This window comes from Meriones unguiculatus, chromosome 7 (assembly GCF_030254825.1).
Source record: "Meriones unguiculatus strain TT.TT164.6M chromosome 7, Bangor_MerUng_6.1, whole genome shotgun sequence".
Lineage (NCBI taxonomy): Eukaryota > Metazoa > Chordata > Mammalia > Rodentia > Muridae > Meriones > Meriones unguiculatus.
Window position 1 is genome coordinate 45,667,003 of NC_083355.1, and position 19,723 is coordinate 45,686,725.

The 19,723-nt window shown below is 50.4% G+C and overlaps 1 protein-coding gene across 13 annotated transcripts in view; it reads left to right on the forward strand.

The window, feature by feature from the left end:
• Positions 1-19,723, forward strand: part of Rap1gap2 (RAP1 GTPase activating protein 2) — a 223,270-nt gene that overhangs the window by 124,558 nt on the left and 78,989 nt on the right. For all 13 annotated transcript variants that reach the window (XR_009592920.1, XM_060387325.1, XM_060387323.1 and 10 more), the window contains one exon: positions 1,458-1,542. Coding sequence is in view for 12 of the 13 variants with exons in the window: in XM_060387325.1 (XP_060243308.1) it covers positions 1,458-1,542 (85 nt within the window). In the remaining variant the exon portion in view is untranslated. The remainder of the gene's footprint in view (positions 1-1,457; positions 1,543-19,723) is intronic.

The window sequence follows — 19,723 nt, forward strand, 5'->3', positions numbered from 1 at the left end:
CAGAGCAGTAGCCACAGCTAAGTCGATATATAGAAAGTGAAGCTGGTAGCTTGTGTTGCAAGGCAGACAAAGATGCTGCGTGTGTGTGTGTGTGTGTGTGTGTGTGTGTGTGTGTGCATGCGTGTGATGCTGAATCTTGTTTTTGCTGGTTCTTGGACCAATAACAGTCTAGATCAAGAGGGAGGAAACTCTTCCACTCCAGTTATCTGAAGTCCTGTTACCAAGGTGCAGGAAGCAGCGAGGATGACGGCAGATGGAGGAGAGGGAGCTGGCCAGGGTTGAGGCTGGTGGAGTCATGTGGACCCTGGACCACGCAGATGTTCACCAGCCTCCTGTCTGGCTGCCTGGAGGACAGAGTGGGTGGCTGGCTGCAGGGAAGCCTGGAGCTGTGTTAGACAGTGTGGCCCTGCCTTAGCCTGGCTTCTCAAGGGGGTTTAGACTGTTACGGACTGTGGTCTTGGGGAGCCATTATCTGGGCTCAGCTTCTCTCTGGAAAGCTGGGAAGCATGGTTCTCGGGAATGTGGGTTTCCTCCATGAAGCAGCCTGGATTGCTTCTAGGACATTGGCTGGAAAGAAGTAGGAAGTGTTCTTTCCAATGGGGAATGGTGGTCTGACCGTTGAGTGCTTCAGGATGGGGCTCCTGTGGAGCTAGGGGCTTTAACAGCTCAGCTGTCATCTCTGTTAGGTGTCAGTATTTGTCTTGCCTTTCCATTCCTCCTCCAGGGCATTTCAGGGTTCCTGGCCCACTGGGGGAGTCCCCCATGTCTGCCCAGATGGCCCTGTTGCATAATTTGCTGTGGAGGTTTCTCCCAGCCTAAGCAGTCTGCCTGGTGATGGGACAGCAAACAAGCTCTCCCTGGTCACCAGCAAGGGCCAGATGGGAAGTGGGGAGTGTGTGAGAGCATCGTTTCCATGGTGACACAACTCTGTTTAGCTGCCTCAAACCTGGTCCTACCCCACATGGACTAAAATAAGTTTTTACCTGCCGATTTTACAGCAGGCAGCCCTGTCTTCCCAAGGCTTGGGTCTTTGGCCAGGCTGGCGTCCCCTGACCCCCGTGCGTGAGCATGGGTCTGAGTGGACAAAGGCGCCCATGGGAAAATAACTCCTACATGATGACCTCTTTCCATGTCTCCCTCTGACCCCAGTACCGTATGCTTTAGAACTGGTGGTTCTGAGACTTTGGGTACATTGGAACCATGTAGGAATCGGGGGTGAAGCAGGTTCTTAGGTGCATGAGGACTTACATGTCCTCAGGGGATGCTGGTGGACCAGGGCCTTCCCTTATGCAGTACTGCTTTTGCTGTTAGTATATCCCAGTCTTCACTGGGAACTCGAGTCAACTCTAGTTTTCTGTACCATTCCGTGTTTTCAAGCTCAGCCACTCTTAGGTCTCAGAGGGAAGGCTTGAGAAGACCCTTGCTCACAGCTTCTGTGTCCTTTGGTCTCTTTGCAGGAAGCAGGAGCTGGCCAACAGCTCGGATGTTACCCTCCCTGATCGGCCACTCTCCCCTCCTCTCACTGCACCCCCAACCATGAAGGTAAGAGGCTGGGAGTGAGTAGGTGGGAGGAAGGGGAGGCTGAGTCACGCTGCCTCACCATTGTCTTAGCATCAGGTCCAGCTGCTTCTGTTCTAGCGGTGGCTTTGGGGGGCCCAACACTTTGGTGACAGTGTCCCGTTAATTTGGGTGGAGTGAGGGGAAAGCATGACTGAGCCATGGGTGTCTGTGTCAAGGGGCAGTGAAGAAACAGAACTGGGGCCGTGGTGGGGTTGGCAGGACAATTGGATTAATTGAGAAGCCATGTGGAATGGTGGGAACGAGAACCAGGAGTCCACATTAGAGGAAGCAGAGGGGACAGAATGCAGCTGGGTGTTAAAGGGGCTGCCATCTGAGACAGGCAGGGGCTAGGACATGGATAGCATTTGGTCAGCCCCTCTAGGATGGCTTTGTCAGCTTGGTCCCTATGGCAAAGTCACCTCTTGCTTCAATGTCTGTGGGAGAATTGTTCTGAGGCTTCAGTCAGAAAGAAGCCTGTTTTGGAGAGAAACCCATCTTTGGTTCTGAGCCCTTTCTAGAAAGGGCTTTTGCTTCCAATCTACATCCCCGGCTTCCATGGGATGACCACCCTGGCTCAGGCCAATTGTCAGGGATGACTGTTGGTTCAGCTGCACCCCCGCCCCCAACTTCCACCTTTACACTTTGTTGGGCAAAGACTAGATCTGAGGAAGTCTCCTGCCTCCCAAATCGTCAGAAGGGCCCGCAAGGCCTGTCGGTATCTTAGTCCTGACTGAGGCTCTGAGATGACTCACAGGAAATAATCTGGTACCTTTATGGTTGCTCCATGTGGCTCCCCTTTTTCATGACACCCCAAAGGCAGCAGATAAAATCATTCCATAGCATGTACTGAGCCTCATGCCATTTGTGAGAATATTGACAATGGCAGAAGAGCCCTGGTTGGGCCAGGCACTCAGAGGTGGGCCGGGAGGGTACAAGATGGATGGTCCAACTTCTCGTTTCTTGGTGGGGACGCCTGGGCACCTGGAGCCAGGTCACCCTTGTCAGCCTAGAGTGTGACAGTGTGTGACCCAGCTAGTGGGGTGGTTTGCTGGCACAGAGTAACAATGAGGAGGATGTAGCCAACTCTGCCCGTGGGTCTGCAGAGTTGGTCGTGGGAAGCTTGTTTCTGCTCATGGACAGCAAGAGTTTATAGGAGACCTAGGAGGAGTTGGAGAGTTCTCTTGGCAGGCTTCACCCGCATGACTGTTTAATTCATTCAACACCCGGTGTTTATTTGAATATTGCATTAGTCAGGACTCTTGGTTGGAAGTGACGGAGACACTACTCACTTCAGTGTAGGAACTTTCCCAGGCTGCAGCTGGGGGAGTTGGCCTCTCCCTCTTTCTCCTGTGATGTTTTAATTCTTTGGGAAGCCCTGCTTCGCTGATAGCAGCATGGTGACCGCAGCGCCTGTGGGATAAGCAGCTCTCGTGGAAAGAGAATAACTTCTGCCAGTAGTTTGACAGAGTCTTAGGGAGAAAACTCATTGGCTAGAGGAACAGAATGCTGTGATTGGATAGGTTTGAATCTAATGAGGTACATCAGGGAAACTGAGGGCAAAAATGCCATGGCCTCTGGAATACTGGAGCACTGCTGTAAGGAAGGGGAGTAGCAGGACCCACTGCAGGACCATGAGGCCGCAGGCCCCGTGCTGGGAACTTAGTGACCCCAAGAGTCAGCAAGATACTGAGATCTTACTTTTTCCTGGAGTTCATAGACCACTCAGGGAGTTAGAAGTTGAAAAGGGAACAACAAGAATGGGGGTTGGACAGTTAGGGGAGGTGAATGTTCTTAGCAGAAGCTCCATGTCACTCAGGAAGTACAAAGGGGCGAGACTTGAGGTCTTGGAGAGGCCCTGAGGGTTTCTTTAAGGAAATGGTAATTCAGCTGGGCCCTAGAAGTTGAGGAGGACTTACACTGAGGTAGAGTCAGACATTCAAGACCTTTGCTGTTCAAAGTGAGGCAAAGGGACCAGCCACACTCTCAGGGTTTGTGAGCCTCTCAGGCTCTGTTTCAGATTGCCTGGTAGCACTTGTGTCTTGCCAGCATTTTCTGGTGATTAGAGCAGCTTGGGGGTGCCAGAGATGAAGTGCAAGGAGAGAAAGGAACTGGAAGAGACCAGAAATGCTGGAGAGTTTGGGCCAGAAGACAGGCACTAGATCAAGTAGAAGGTTTGCTAAAGATTTAAAATTTTTCCTAGTCAAGGGCACCGGAGAGGTGATGTTTTGTTTTTGTTTTATTTTAGACAGCGTCTTACCACGTCACTCAGACTCTTGATCCTTCTGCCTCGGCCTCCTGAGTGCTGAGATCAGAGGTGTCCACCACCCATGGCTGTGAGGGGGGCCTGTGCGCATTCACCCTGATGGTTGTGGGGAGGATGCTTGGATCAGAATAGAGCAGGAATCAGCGGATGTACTGGAGGCCCCTGCCGGGGTACTGGGGAAGAGCATGGACACCAGCAGGCTTATTTGGAAGTAGAGCTCAGAGTCCTTGGGTGGTAGGTTGATGAGACCGGGTGATTTGAAGAGAGGGGGCAAGAATGGTCTCAAGGTCTGGAGCGACAGAACTTGGTGCAAGCATTTTCTGAGGTGGGGTAGCCCAGCAGGGAGGAGAAGAGTGTTTGCAGGCCTGAGGCAGCTGTTTGGGGAAGGGGTGGAGTGGGAAGAGGAGAGGTTCTCAGGATGGTACCGTGGAAGAAGCTGGACCTGGACATAGAAAAGAAGACTTACTTCACAGTGAGGGGTGGATACCTGGATCAGCTGCTGGGAGAGGCCTGATGTGGACTGTGCAGAGGAATGGGCAGCAGAGCAGCCTGGAGTTTGCTGGTGTGTGACTAAGGGCCATTCTGAAGAGGTGGGGTGACAGTAGATGGCAGTGCTGAGGAGTGAGTGGAGATATGGAGAGTCAGAGGTTGTAGACAGTCCCTGTGAGACAGAGGAGGCCCTGGTGTGTGGACCTATTGAGAGAGAGAGAGAGAGAGAGAGAGAGAGAGAGAGAGAGGGAAGTCCCCAGCCCATGACTTTTGTGTTCAGACTCTAAAGGCAGCGTCAGAGCTAGGAAGCGAGGGAGCTGGGATTGCTGTAAAGATTCTTTCTGGGTGGAGATCCTGTGCGCAGCTGCTGTGGGGTCTCTTTGCATGTGCCGTGGTTTGCTCTGTGGCTGTGGTTTGACTCTCCAGTTAGGAAATGTCCCCACTGTATGAAGCTAACTGCTTTCCAGGGATTTCAAACCACAGTGCTCACAGGACACTGACTTGTTTGGCACAGATGGAGAGTCCCATGATTGTGCTCAACCCTCAGTGTGCTGCTCCTGTAGGCCTGTTCATCCTGCCTGGCCCTGAGCTTCTGGAGTGACCCTTCCGTGGTCTTTGGGGCCCTTGACCCCTGGCTTAGGGTGGCTGAGTTGTTGTGGACAGTCAGAGACCTCCAGGTTGAAGGATTGTGCTCTGGGCCTTTGTCCGAGTCTTTGAAAACTTTTTATTTTTTTAGATTTATTTACTTTGATTAAATGTGTATAGGTATTTTGCCTGCATGTATAACTGTGTACTCCTTCTGTGCAATGCCAGTTCCCTTGGAACTGGAGTTATAGATGGTTGTGAGCAGGCATGTGGGTACCAGGAATTGAACTCAGGTACTTTGGAAGGGCAGCCAGTGAGTGCTCTAACCACTGAGCCACCTCTCCAGCCTCCCTGGGCCCCCACCACTGTCTGAGTTTTATATCTAGGAGATCTTTCCTTGCCTCTCTATTTTTGTTTTCGTTTCTAGGGTGGCATCAGACAGCATATTTTTATTTTGAATTCTTTGTGATTTGATAATTTTGTACGCACACACACATGCACACACGCAATATTCCCCATTCCCTTCTCTTCTCTCTCACCCTTCCATGCCCACTGAGCCCTTTTTCTTTACAGCAAGTCCCTTCTTACTTTCATGTTACTTTTTGAGACAAGGTCTCTCGCTGGCTGAGAGCTGGCCATGTAAGCCAGGCCGTCTGGCCAGTGGCCAGGTATCTTATCTGCCCAGTGGCCTTCTCTGCCTCTCCGGAGCCAGCGTTAGAAGTGCACACAGCTGTACCTGGCTTTAAATGTGTTTATTTAATTGTGTGTGTGTGTCTACATGTGCCCCATCTCAAGTATGGAGGTCAGATAACTTGTAGGAGTTGATTCTCTCATTCACCATATGGGTCTCAGGGATTGAACTTAGGTCATTAGGCTTGGCAGCAAGTGCCTTTACCTGTTTAGCCATATCTGTTGGCCCCATGCCTGGCTTTAAAAAAAAAGATTTATTTATTTATCATTTATACAGTATTCTGCCTGCACGTACACCTGCACACCAGGAGAGGGCACCAGATCTCACTATACGTGGTTGTGAGTCACCATGTGGTTGCTAGGAATTGAACTCAGAACCTTTGGAAGAGCAGCCAGTGCTCTTAACCTCTGAGACATCTCTCCAGCCACATGCCTGGCCTTTTAATGTGTTCTGAGGATTGAACTCAAGTCCTCATGCTCACATGGCAAGTACTTTACTTCCTGAACCATCTCCCCAGACCCTTGAATCAGTTTCTACCCCTGAGCAGGCGCCTGGGGAGAGAAGGGCTCACCTGGTTCCCTTGGTAGTATGCCCGAGTACAGAAAACCATCCTTTGATTGATCAGCTTGGGTCAGGCATTGATGATCCATTTCATTTATAGATAGATGGAGCCCCGGATTAATCTTCTGTCCCTGTGGGCAGCTTGTTTTCTTAGGGGATTTCCTACCCCCTATAGGAAGCCAAGAAAAAGCTGAGCAGATGGGTCAGAACAGGAGCCCAGTTACTCTCCTCAGGAGGATGGGCAGGGTAAGCTGGGGGTGGGGGCTGACAGCCTGGGTGTGCAGTGGATTACTGCCAGTGTTTTATTTGATTTTCATGTTCACAAGGACCAGTAGGCATTTAGCAGACTCCACAGTATGCCTGGCTTTGTGTGGGTTCCCCTGGGACCACCCGGAAGCATTGGTCCTTGACCCACAAAAAGCCTCTACAGGGGACCTTAACTTAGCAGAGGAAGCCATATGGCTCAGCATGTGACAAGCTCACAGATTAAAAGTAGCTTCCTAGTGGGGAGGAGAGGAAAGGAAGAGCTGGAGATGGGGGGGGGGGGCTGTCAAAAGAGGCCCTAGGAAGCACCTTCCTGAACTGAGGGTGGGGGATAAATTAGGGCCAGCCCTTAGATTCTCTTGCATCAAGGCATCTCCTAGACTGACTATGACCTGACCTTGGAGCCCCAAATAGGCTGGTAGCTGGCCTGTGACTGTTGTTTAGCTTCTCAAGTTCTCCTCATGAGAGTCTGGGGCGCTCTGGGTCCTATGTTCATCTTTGGAGAAGAAGGGGTGGAGGTTGGGGGGTTCTCCTGAGCGAGGTGCATCGTCTGTGCCTGTGCTGCTCCTCAGGGTTTTGTTCCCCTCCTCCCACTCCCCCTCAGTGGTGGGTGAGGCAGCTGTGCAAACTCTGCATGTGTGAAGGCAGTAGGCGCCTGAGGACCTTCTCTGGATCCCTCTGGGCTGAGGCTCCGGCTCTCCTCCCATCTGTGCTTACTATGTGCCCATGTGCCACTCTTCCTCCTCAACTTGCCACACTGACCCGTGGCCAGTCCACCTCTTTACCTTGTTCCTGGTGCCACACCCCTCCCTCCTTAAAAAAATTACTGCTCGCTACTCTCTCGTATGAAGGCACCACAGTTGGTTTGCTTGTGTTCCAACTGAGGGAAAATTGAGCTGCTTTTGGTTTAGGCTATGTTAATAGCCAGAAGCTATGACCACTGTAGTCCAATTTTGTTTGGATTTGTGTTTTCTTTTCTCTTGGATTATCAAGGAATAGAGTCACTACATTGAAGAGTAGGGAGCTTTTTGTTGTTTCTCTTTGAGACCCGAGTCTCATTCTGTAGGCTAGTCTGACCTTGAACTTGCAGCCACCTGCCTTCCTCAGCCTCTTGGGCTGAGATGATTACAGGCATGTGCCACTATGACCGTGAGATTACAGGCATGAGCCACTATGACCGTGGTTCTCTTTCCTGACCGCTTCCATGTGACTTCCGAATTCTGTCTAACCAAGCTCCTGATAGTCATCTGGAGCTGTCATCTGGAGGAATCACTTTTGGCACCTCTGCCTGAAATAGTCACAGGAGGTTGTGCAGTGTGATGAAGGTCCTGAAGTATAGTGGCAAGCCTGTGGTGTACTCCAGGGCCTGTGTCCTGACCACTGTTCTGCACTACCCTAACCACTACCCCACAGGCTGGTAGGGTGTCATAGGTTCCCCCGACTGCTATCCCCTTCATGATGGGACAGCAGACACCAGCAGGAGCAGTTTGAGCAGCAATGATGTAGTTTGTGACACGGCAGGTGCTCTGTCATGGGCTTCCATGGTGGGGATTGATGACAATGACAACCTGTGTGGTGATCCTGTCCCTGAAAAACAGAGCATCGCTGCTTCTCTTCAGAGAACCCAGAGCTAGCGTGTGGATGCTTTGCCTATTTCCATTACTTTTGGACCCTTATTCTCCTGACAGGTGGCTCTAGAGAGAGGCCCTACTTTGTAGAAATCACTGATGGAAGCCAGGCATGGTGGTGCACTCCTTTAATCCCAGCACTCAGGAGGCAGAGGCAGGTGGTCTTTGTGAATTCAAGGCCAGCCTGGTCTACAAAGCAAGTCCAGGAAAGCCAAGGCCACACAGAAAAACCCTGTCTCGAAAAACAAAAACAAAAACAAAACAAAACAACAAGAAGAAATCACCAATGGAGGCTGTCTTGGGGTTTCTATAGTGTGATAAAACACCACCACCAAGAGCAACTTTGGGAGGAAAGGATTTACTTCAGCTTATACTTATACATCACAGACTCTCACTGAAGCAAACCAGAGCAGAAACTCAAATAGGACAGGACCCTGGAGGTAGGGTGGGGGCGCTGGTTACCAGCTTGCTCCTCAGGGCTTGCTCAGCCTGTGTTATAGCACCAGGACCACCAGCCAAGGGGGGCACAGCCCACAATGAGCTGGGCCCTCTCACACTAATCATCAACAGGTAGCCTGGTGGGGGCGTTTTCTCAATCCAGGTTCTCGTTCAGAACGGCTGCAGTGTCCAGCTGACTTAAAAACCATCCAGGACAGAGACTGAAGCACAGGCCTTGGCTCAGGCCTCCAGGCTTCCAGGATCTTGTACCCTTTCTCCTCTGAATGGGTGGGTCTGGACAGCAGGGCTCCCTGAATTGTCTCGCTGGGGACCCTTTCCCCTCTCCTTTGATTCTGCAGCCCAGCCCTCTTTCCAAACCTTCACACGGGTCCCATGATCCCTGACTGGCATAAACAGTCCCCATGACCTGGTCTTTAAGAGGCTTCTTCAAACTAGTCAAACCTATGATGTGTTAAACTTCATAATTTCTGGAGCCAGTCTGCCTGGGATAAAGGAGATCTTAGCTGTGTGAGTTTTCTGAATCTTACCTTCTTCATTTGGGGAGTATGGACGGTGAGCAGTCCCACGTGGTGGATGTGAGGAACTTGTCAGCAGCTGAAATTTTGTGCGTTTGTTATTTGGAACAGAACAGACGTGTGTGGCTTGTGCTGCTTCAATGTCATCATTGTTCTTGAAAAAAAAAAAAAACTTTCTGCAAGATGATGCTTTGTTTTTAATATAGCAGTGCTTAGGTCTGGGGCTAAGGTTAGGGTTAGGGCTGAGGTTAGGAAAGGATACCCATCTTTTTTTCTCTGTTGGTACCATGTTTCCTTGGAGGACTTCCTGTCCTCTGCCTTGCCTGACGTCCACAGCAGAAGGGCCTGAGACTCTGGGAGCCTCTGCCTTGGACATAAATGGTTACCTGGTAAGTGCAGACATCCATGGGATACTCTGAAAAGGATAAAAGAAAGCTCAGCCCACCAGGCAGGCCTGGTGGAGTGCTGTTCTGGAAGCTTCTGACTGAACTACTGAATTCCTAGTAAGGCTGCTCTGACATAAGCAGGGCTAACAGTCCAGGTGGTCTCTATGGGGACAGGAAGGCCCTGCAAGGCCAGCCTCACATAGAGGCCTGCAGAAGGGGCCTCTGCAGAGACTTGGGTCATCCAGGATCATGGGGAGTTCTGAGGCTGGCCTGGGAACATACGTTCTGAGCTGTTGGTACCACCAAGAGTCCCACCCGCCAGTTCCCTTTTCTGTAGCTGATGTTGAAATGAGCCTGTGTTTCTGAGCAGATGCTGACTTTGTGGGGAACGTTGGAAGGCTGAGGGTGGGGCATCAAAGCTCTGGCAAGCTGTGTGGGGTGCAGAATTCGGCCTGAGTGAGTGATGGGGGCCAGCCTCACTCATATTCCGAAGACCTGATGGAGCGCTTGACACTCCAGGGTGAGCTTCCTAGGCTGTATATCCTAGTTATGCTATGTGACCCTGGAGGCCTGACCTCATCCCGCCTCAGAACTTAGTGCCTGGTCCTATGACCTCCCTCAGTACATAGTGCTGGGTCTGGCACAGGTACTGAATCTGGACTTCAGTTTTCAAGATTACTCTCTCTGTCTCTGTCTGTCTCTCTTTCTCTCTCTATCTCTGTCACTCTCTGTCTCTCTGTGTGTATGTGTGTGTGTGTAGGGATTGGAGGACAACCTGTGGGAGTCAGCTTGTTCCTACAATCATATGGGTCCCGGGAATCAAACTCAGGTTGTCAGGCTCCGCATCTTTATCTGCTGAGTCATCTTGCTTCCCCTTGATCCTGGAGTTTAATAACCACTGTGCAGAGCAGTGGTGTTCTCAGAACCCCAGCTCTAACGTTGGCCCATTGGCCACAGTGAGGCTTACGGAGGATATGGCCGGCAGGGCTGTGTAAAGGCCTGCACACCACACAGGTGGTGTATTTCAGGCTCTGTAGAGACTAGCAGTTGTCATAGCAGATGTCATGGTTGGGGAACCACATGCCTGTCGAGTGGCTTGAATGAGAAACCCACGTTTTTCTTTAAACTGCCATACTTGCTGCCCTGAGACCATTTGGCAGCTGGTGCTACCAGATTCTGTCCCTCGCCTATTCCTACCCTTTGTTCAAGTGTCATCGCCCAGTTCTCCGAGCCTAGCACCTGGGGATTCGGGAACCAGCGGGTAGTGGCTTCTTTCTTCTTGAAGCATTGCCACTGGGGCAGTTCCAAGCTCGGCACCTAGATTCTCTGTGTCTCCTTGCTGTTTTCGCCTCTTAGAGACTCCCTGCTCCTGGCTGGGCATAGAGCTGGAGTTTTGGGTGTTGGGGTGTCTATTTCTTTCTAGAGCCTCTGTAACAATTACCACAAACTTGGTGGGTGGCTTAAAATAACAGCAACATATTCTCTCATGGCTCCTGAGGCCAGATGTCTGAAGTCAGGGTGTCAACAAGGCCTTGCTCCCACCAAAGTCTGTGGGGGAGACCCTGCTTGTTCTTCCGGCTTGTGGGAACTCTAGACATTACTGCTGGCCTTCCTCTGCCTCTGTGATTCTCTGGGTGCTTGTCTCCCGAGGCATGTATCAGGACACTTGTCATCTGATAGAGCCTTCTGGGTAGTTAGCCCAGGATGATGATGGCATCTTGAGAGCTGTTTCAGCCCTGTTGTCTTCTATGCCTTAGACTGGGTGATTTATAAATATCACACATTTGCTTCCCCACCATGCTGGAGGATGGAAAATCTAAAATCATGGTGCTGGTAGATTTGGTGTCTGGTGAAGGCTTGCTTTCTGCTTCCAAGAAGGCACCTTGTTGTTGTGTCCCCACATGTGGCCCTTGCATGTGTGTGTGTGTGTGTGTGTGTGTGTGTGACTGCATTTGTGTAGTTACCTCTAGCTCTTTTTTATAAGACACTGATTCTGTTTGCAGGGTAAAAACCCTCATGAGCTAATCATCTTCCAGAAGCCTTACCTTTTGATGCTATTCCTTTGGGCCTTAAAGTCTAACATATGATTGGGAGGATGTGCATTCATACCATGGCATCTGCCAATCTCTCCCCCCACCCTATAAACAACTTGTCTTGGGGGGGGTCTGGGCTGCTTTACTCTGAGAGCTCCTGGTGGAACTTGGTGAGGACCAGGGCCTGGTCGACATTTGTTCTACTTCTGTAGTTGGATATCAGCTGTAACTGTATTTGCCTGCATAGTGTGACAGGGTTGGGAGGACCCTTTGCAGCCATAGGTCACTCAGTCAGAGATGGGGCAGGCTGCCATAGAACCCAGTGTGCCAGGAGCCCACAGTAGATGCTCAGTAAATACTCACCTCTAACTGATGGATGGAACCATATTAGAATGTGGATGTGCACAAAAAGCCTGGTATTTATTCTTCAAGAGAATTTCCATTAGGACTTGTCTGTCTTGCAAGTAAACAGTAACAAGACACCCAGTTCCATACAACTACTTTTAGCGAATATACACATATTGTGAAATATTTAATTAATGCTAAAGTACAAAGAAGTACATTGTTAAGATATTAATGCTGCCTTAATGATCCTGCTATCCAGAAATACCCAGCATTGCCACTTGCTAAGCATTCAGGTAGCTTGGCAGCTTGGCCAGCACAGCCGTGCATGATGAGATCACTCTGTTTATACTCCTTTGTGATTAAAAAAAAAAGTCCAGTTTGCATTTCTCCAAAGAGGCAAAACTTCTCCCCAAGTGGCTCAGAAGGAATTGCTGGAGTGTAGGGAGAGATTTCTTCTCTAGAAGGGATAGTAGTTTTCATGGGCTATCTGAAGATTTTGAGAAAGATCATTATAAAAAAGAGCCAAGCTAGGCTTGGTACGCACCTGAAATCCCAGAACACGGGAGGATGAGGCATGAAGATCCGAGTTCCAGATCACCCTTGGCCATATAGTGAGTTTGAGGCCAAACCAGGCTACAGTGACCTTGTATCAAAAACAAAAAGCCGGCAGTGAGCAAAGCCTTCAAACATACATGTGATTAGTAATGAATTCTAGGATCCCTCTGCACTGTGGCTGGCTCCCTGCTTTGGAAATCAGGTGGGTTTGGAGGGAAAACATGATGCCTGTGCACATGACCCCTTGGCAAGTGTCCTCCTCTTGAGGGAAACAGTTGTGGACTAGTGGGGTTGTCTCTGCAACGGTGTGGAGGAAGCCTTCCAGAGCTTGGAGCTTTGTTACACCTGGCAACCACGCTGAGCCTGTCTCAGGGGCGAATTGGATTCGTGAGGCCTGGGTTGGGATGATTTGATTTGGCAGTGGGGCCGAGAAGTTTCTGAAATGTCAGATGTTAATATGATGGCTGGCTGGCTCTACACGGGAAGCCAGAAAAGTAGGGGGATGGCTGTCTGGGTGGCATCATCTGTTGTAGAGGAGGGATGTGAGAGAAGGGAAATGGGAAGGGGAGAAGAAGAAGCAAGGTAGGAGGGGAGGAAAGTGAGAGGAGAGGGGCTGGTGGCAGCAAATCAGGAGGAGAGGGAGAGGAAAAGGGTGAGGTGAGTCTGGCTTGCAGCATCAAAGAGCTTGAGCTACAGGACAGGGCTGGATTTGCCCTCTGCCAGGCTCTGGCACACGGTGGTAACTTTCAGTGTTAGCGAGAGGGATCACCCTCCAGTTTTCTGCAGCATGACCTGCTGTGTTTTGGGAGCCCTCTTTTCCCAGAGGCTGGCTCAGGTAATGGCCTCTGAAGTGACTAGGATTGATCTTACCTCAGAGATGACCCAGAGGAAGGTTAGGTGAGAATCAGGTCAGATGCACTCAAGGCCTTATCTCACTGTTGATGTCCAGATGGAGCTCAGGAGCGTCCTTTGGGATATTCCTTGCATAGACCTGGGCTGTGGGGGACAGGAGGCAGCAGCTGGGGTGGATTTAGGGAGGCCCTCAGGCTTAGTGACTCTTGATTGAACTGGGAAGAAAAAATCTGTAGAATCTGCGGGCTTAACATCCATAAGCAGGGAAGGATCTTAGAGATGGTCCTTTGAAATCAACATAGGATGGCCTTGATGGTCCAGTACTGGGTATTGAAAAAAGAGGGGCCTGGATAAGCTAAAAGAGTTAGGAAATCTCTGGACAGTGACACCCCCACCTCCATTTTCCAAGAGGGGATTGATTTAAGGGTACCTGGGGGATTGCAAGCTAACTGAGCTTCAAAGTAATGCAGAAAGCAGCCCAGAGCCCCCACCTGTTCTTAGAAGTTGCTTCTGCAGTGCCTGGGGAGGGTTAGGGATCTGTCACAGGCACCCGAGGTTATGGCAGAGGTGGGGCCAGGCAGCCATGCCTCCATGCTTCCAGGCTTCTAGGCAGGCATTTTAGTTAAACATCTCTGTTATTTATTTATTTTATTTATTTGTGTGGGCGCATGTGTGTGGGTGCATACTGGGCACAGACGTCAGACGACAACTTTCAGGGTTCTGTTTTCTCCTCCTACCATGTGGGTCCCAGGGAATGAACTCAAGTCATCAGGCTTTGTAGCAGGCTTTTTCGGGACTGTCTCATGTAGCTCAATATGTGAGCCAGGGTTCTCTAGAGGGACAGAATTTATAGAATGAATCAATCTACCTGCCTACCTACCTTGCTATCTATCTGTCTGTCTGTCTGTCTATCTGTCCATCCATCCATCTGTCTATCATCTATCAAGGTGATTTATTAGAATGGCTGACAGGTTCAGGTCCTCTAGTCCAACAATGGCTGTCTACTGATGGAACCCAAAAATCCAGTTGTTGAGGATGGATGTCTCAGCTGGTCTCTAGTATACTCCAGAATCCTGAAGAAATAGGCTCCAGTGGCAGAAAAGGACTTGTCAGTGAGGGCCAGAACAAGCAGAGAGAGCAGCTTCCTTCTTCCATGTTCTTTATATGGACTGCCAGATTAAAGGTAAATCTTCCCATATCAAAAGATCTGGCTAAAGGTGTATCTTTCATCTCTGAAGATCTTGACTAAAAGTGCATCTTTCCACTTTAAATTATTTAATTAAGAAAAAAATCCCATACAGGAGTACCCAGCTGCTTGGGTTTTTTTTAGTTAATTCCAGATGTAGTCAAGTTGACAACCAAGAACAGCCATTCCACTCTTCAAATTTGGCTTCAAATTTGTTCTGTAATTGAGGGTCACCTTGAACGCCTGAATTCTGAGATTACAGGTGTGAGCCATATCTGACCTAGAATTTCAGTTTTGAGGAGCCGTGAATGGTTACTGGAGACAGCCCCAGAATGCTCAGTTCCTCCACAGAGCCAGGCTGTACCTGTGTCTGTCAGTTTCTTCTGGCTGCTGTAACAAGTGGCCACAGACTCAGGGTCTGAAGACAGCACAGAGCTGTCACCCCCTTCTGTGGTTTTGGGAAGACCCATTTTCTAGCTGCATCCAGCTTCTCGAAGGCCACCCATGCGCCTTGGGGTCTGGTCCCATGCCTTTATCTTCAGAGCCAATTTCTTCTCATGCTGCCACCCCACTGGGGTCCTCTCCTGATGTCCATGTTGTGCCTACCCGGGTCATGCTGCTTCTTTTCCCATGTCAGGGTCAGCCACAGGCAGCCTGGATTCTATCTGTACCTGTAACACTTATGGCTGGGTAAGCTCATGCAGCTAAAGCTCTGGGGAGCAGAATGAGGGTGTCCCTGTGGGGAGAAGGGGGCCAGGCCTTGTTCAGGCCTTGCTCCCTCCTGTGTCAGACAGGGCACCACACCAGCTTAGGTCGCTGAAGTTTCCCACGGCCTTGTGACTGAAGTTCCTCCTCTCCATGTTTTGTGAACCTATAGCCAGTGAGATTTCACGTGTCCTTACCTTGATCATACAGCCTTGATCATACAGGTTGGGGGTTTGTTGAATGTTCTCGGAATTTTTCTACAGAGAAAAGAAAGCTGAGTAACACACTTGTTGTCACTTTAGAGTTGAGACTTGACCTCGATTTAAAATAATTCTTGAAGATTTATTAGTTTTAATTTATGTGAATGAGTGTTTTGCCTGCACAGATGTCCACCTACCCTGTGCACTCCTGGTGCCCAAAGAAGTCAGAAGAGGGCTCATTGGATGGATCCCCTGGAACCTGAGTTACAAATGGCTGTGAGCCAGCATGTGGGTGCTGGGAATCGAACCCAGGTCCTCTGCAAAAGCAGCAAGTGCTGTTAACCACTGAGCCATTTCCCAGTCCTATGATTGATTATTTTTTTTTAAAGATTTATTTATCATTTATACAACATTCTGCTTGCACACCAGATCTTACTGTAGATGGTTATGAGCCACCATGTAGTTGCTGGGAATTGAACTCAGGACCTTTGGAAAAACAGTAAGTGTTCTTAACCTCTGAGCCATCTCTCCAGCCCCCATGATTGTTTATAATCATCAGTAATCTATCAAACTTGCAGATCCACAGAGAAAGGGAGACCGAGAGTGAATGAGACAGTGAGCGAGCGAGCGAGCGAAAGAATGCTTTATTTACTCAGCTATAACAGGCTTGTCCAGTTTTTTCATTTGTTTAGATTTTTCTTTCTTGAAACAGGCTTTCACCTGTTTCAGATTATTAACTATGTAGCCCAAGGTAGCCCAGAACTCAGCACGTAGACCAGGCTGGCCTTGAACTTACAGATCTGCCTACCTCTGTCTCCCAAGTGCTAGGATTACAGGCATTCACTACTATGAATGGACTTTTTTTTCTTTCTTTTTCTTTTTTCTCCCCCCCCCCACTCCCTCTCTCTTTCTCTCTTGTCACTTGTAGCCTAGCCTGGTCTCAAACTTCCCTCTCAAGTGCTGAGACCACAGCTGTGCACCACCATGCCTGGGTTTATATGGTGCTGGAGGTTCTGCCCAGGGTTTGAGGCATGCTAGAAAAGCTGTCATCACACAGAGCTGCATCTGCCCCCCCCTTTGAGACAAGATCTTGCCATGTTTTGGAAGCTGGCCTGGAAATCATGGTGTCCCTTCCCCTGCCTTAGCTTCCTGCGTGCTGGAATTGTAGCAATATGCCATAAGCCTTGTCTAGGCTTTTCTTGAAAGTGTCATTGCTTGCCTCCAACCACTCACTCTCTTCCGACCTGAATCTCTCCTGTTGCGTGTTCAGCTTGCTGTCTTTCAGTCTGGCAGGCGGGTCTGTGCATAGGTCGATACTGACACCTAATCCTCGCAAATCTGCTTCGTCTTTGTTCTAACCACCGAGCAATTTTGCTTCCAAGACCTCTGCCATCTCATTGCTAGCAGAGTGGGCATCTGCGGTGGCGAGTGTGTGGGCCCGGGGTCATTGGGCTGAGGGTGAGTGGAGAGGGAGGTGATTCATTGTGCTCAGATAACCCCAGGTGACCTGCCTGGTGTGGAAACTCCCCCTCCTGGTCCCCCAGGTCAGATAGCGTTGCCTGGCTACGGCAGGCTCCACTGGGAGAGAGAACAGGCATACATGTTTAAAATTCAATATTGTGGCCTGGCAAACACTCCAGCAAGGCCTCCCAGCCCACTGCTAATCTCTCATTCTCCCCACTCCCTGGGGAGGGCTGTGCCCTGAGACCCAGATGGTCTCTTCTGGGAATTGGCCGTCAGCTGTTGTAAGGGGCAGGGTGGGGGTGGGCTGGTCACCACCGTGGCTCATGAGGACTGCTACCCTGATCACTCTGAGCAGATTCCTGGGAGGCCGAAGCTGGCTGCTGCAGACCCGCCCTTCAGGGGGTGTTCTGAGGGAGAAAACCTAGCAAGGCCCTGTCCTGCCATAGTGGTGTCCCTTGAGAGGAAAGGCTGCTTTTCAGAGCTGAGCCCTTTCCCAGGTCACAGAGTCCATCCATGACTCTTTCAGACCTGCTGTTAATGGAGTTTCCTCACTAAATTGGTTGAATCCTAGAGTTAAAAAATATTATTATTATTTTTTTATTAGTTACAGCTTATTCACTTGAATCTTAGAGTTTTAAGGTAGGATTCCAGGTGTGATGTGGCTGTCTCCCCTCCAGCCTCATTTCTTTCTGAGGTAGTTGAAGGGGTCCTCAAAGCAAGGGTCCTGATAGAGGAGCAAGGGAGTGAGCCGACCCATTCCATATGTGAGGTGGGAAAGCAGCCTACCTCCTGTTCCGTAGATTCACACAGCTGTTTCGGCAATCCAAGAAGGAAGGGCTCACCGGGATCCAGCACTGGAAATCAAGAGCAAGTCCAGTGATTTCTTTTCTTGTGTGGGGTTTATGCCCACCTCTCATTGTAGCTCAGCCTCCTCTCCCCATCCAGAGTCCTCCTCCAGGCCGCTGGGATGCTGCCTCTCTTAGGCAGTCAACCATGCACTCCTCTAGCCGGTTTCCTGCACCTCAGAGCCAGGGGTGTTCGGGGGATCTCTGCATTCACTTTACAGTGTTGTTGAGTGATCCTCGTGGTGAGTTCTGCTGAGGGCCTGGGGACACACAGCAGGAAACAGCTCTTGTCCTCACGTGCCACCTTCAGGACAGAGAGACACTGCAGCTTCTCTGGTGTGGGGATGAGACACACATTGTATTTTGCTTTCTGTGACTTCAAGGTTGGCATCTTAGGGTTTTTATTGCTGTGGTAAAATACCTTGACCAAAAGCAACCAGGGGAGGAAAGGGCTTACTCACCTCAAGCTTCCAGGTGACAAACCATCACTGAAGGGGGCCAGGGCAGGAACTCATAGAGGCCAGCAACCTGGAGGCAGGAGCCGAGGCTGTGGAGGGGCGCTGCTTACTGGCTTGCTCCTCATTGCTTGTTCAGCTGCTTTCTTATCTCACACTCAGGACCACCGGCCCAGGGGTGACACCACTCAGTGAACTGGGCCCTACCCCCTCAACCATCAGTTAAGGAAATGCACCATAGGCTTGTCCATGGGCCGTTCTGGTGGTGGGGGACATTTTCTCAACTGAGTTTCCCTCTTCCAGAATGACTTTGTGTCAAGTGGACAGAATCCAGCTAGCACAAATGGGAATGACAAATGTCCTGGGGCTTGAGGTGACTCTGCAGGTGGTGACAGGAAGGGCTTCGTGAGGGCAGAAGGGGCGGGGCGGGACTCTGGAGATAGTAAATGCGGAGCCACGTGGACAGATGAACAGTAGGGAGCAGAAGGCTGCAGGGGCATGACACTTCTATCTTTGGATCCTGGGAGTGGTTTGGAGTTTTAAAATTATGTTTTAGTTGGTGGTGGTGGTGATGGTGGTGTGTGTGTGTGTGTGTGTGTGTGTGTGTGTGTGTGTTGTGGTGAGAGCACAGCTTTTGGGAACTGGTATCTTCTTCTGTCGTGTGGGGCCTAGGATAGAACTCGGGTTGTGAGCCTTGGTTGCCAGTCTTTACATGCTGAGTCATCCCCGTGGCCCGGGGTTTGGTTCTAATTAATGAGAGATGTGCTTTACATCAGGCAGCCATGTAGAGAATGAGTTATTGAGCAGCAGACTTGGGAGGAGGGAGGCTTAGAGAGATGCTTTTGCAGGGAATCTAGAGCCTCGGAGCTGGGCAATCAGTGGAGGTGACAAGAATGAGTGGTGCTGGTCATGTTAGGGAGGTCAAGACAATGGGATGGGCTGCTGGCAGTGAGGGCGAGGCAGGAGGCTGGCTGGATTGACAGGAAGACAGGAAGAGTCTGTCGCAGAAGGAGGGGTGTATGGAATTCCACAGAGGTGGCCTGGCCTGAGACTCCTCCCACCCCAGAAAGAGAGTGCCAAGCCCTGGTGCCTGTCTGCCCTCTGAATATGGGGGCTCCCTCCTGTCCAGGTGTTCCCTTTCCTGGAGGTGGTGGCTCCTGCCGCCTGCTGTCTCCAGGACATGGCGCTCTGTAGATTTCACCATGTGCCCTGGGAGAGCAAGCTACCGTGTTCATGCTCTCTGTGGTCCCGCGAGACTAGTCACCCACAGTCAAAGGCCTCCTCAATTTAGTCAAAATGGCTAGTGTACACACCTGGAATCCCTGTGCTAGGGAGAATGAGTCAGGAGGATTGGAAGTTCAAGGCCTGCCTGGGCTCCAGAGTGAGACTGTTAAAAAACCAACAAAACCAAAAGAACAAACAAAAACTATTTATGGAGTTGGGTCTGTGCCTTGGGCCCAGGGCACCTGCCCCTTGGGGAGCTGAAAGGACCTGAAAGCACGCCCAGGATTGTGCCAGAACTCTTGGATGATCTGCTTGCCCGGTGCTTCATTGTCTGGGCCTCATCCACAGAATGGAATGGCTCCCCTTGGACTCACCAGCCCCACCTAGTGGCCACCACCATCAGTGACATGGTAGCTTGTGGCTAGGGAGAGAGGTGGTGAGCTCAACAGCTGTGCAGA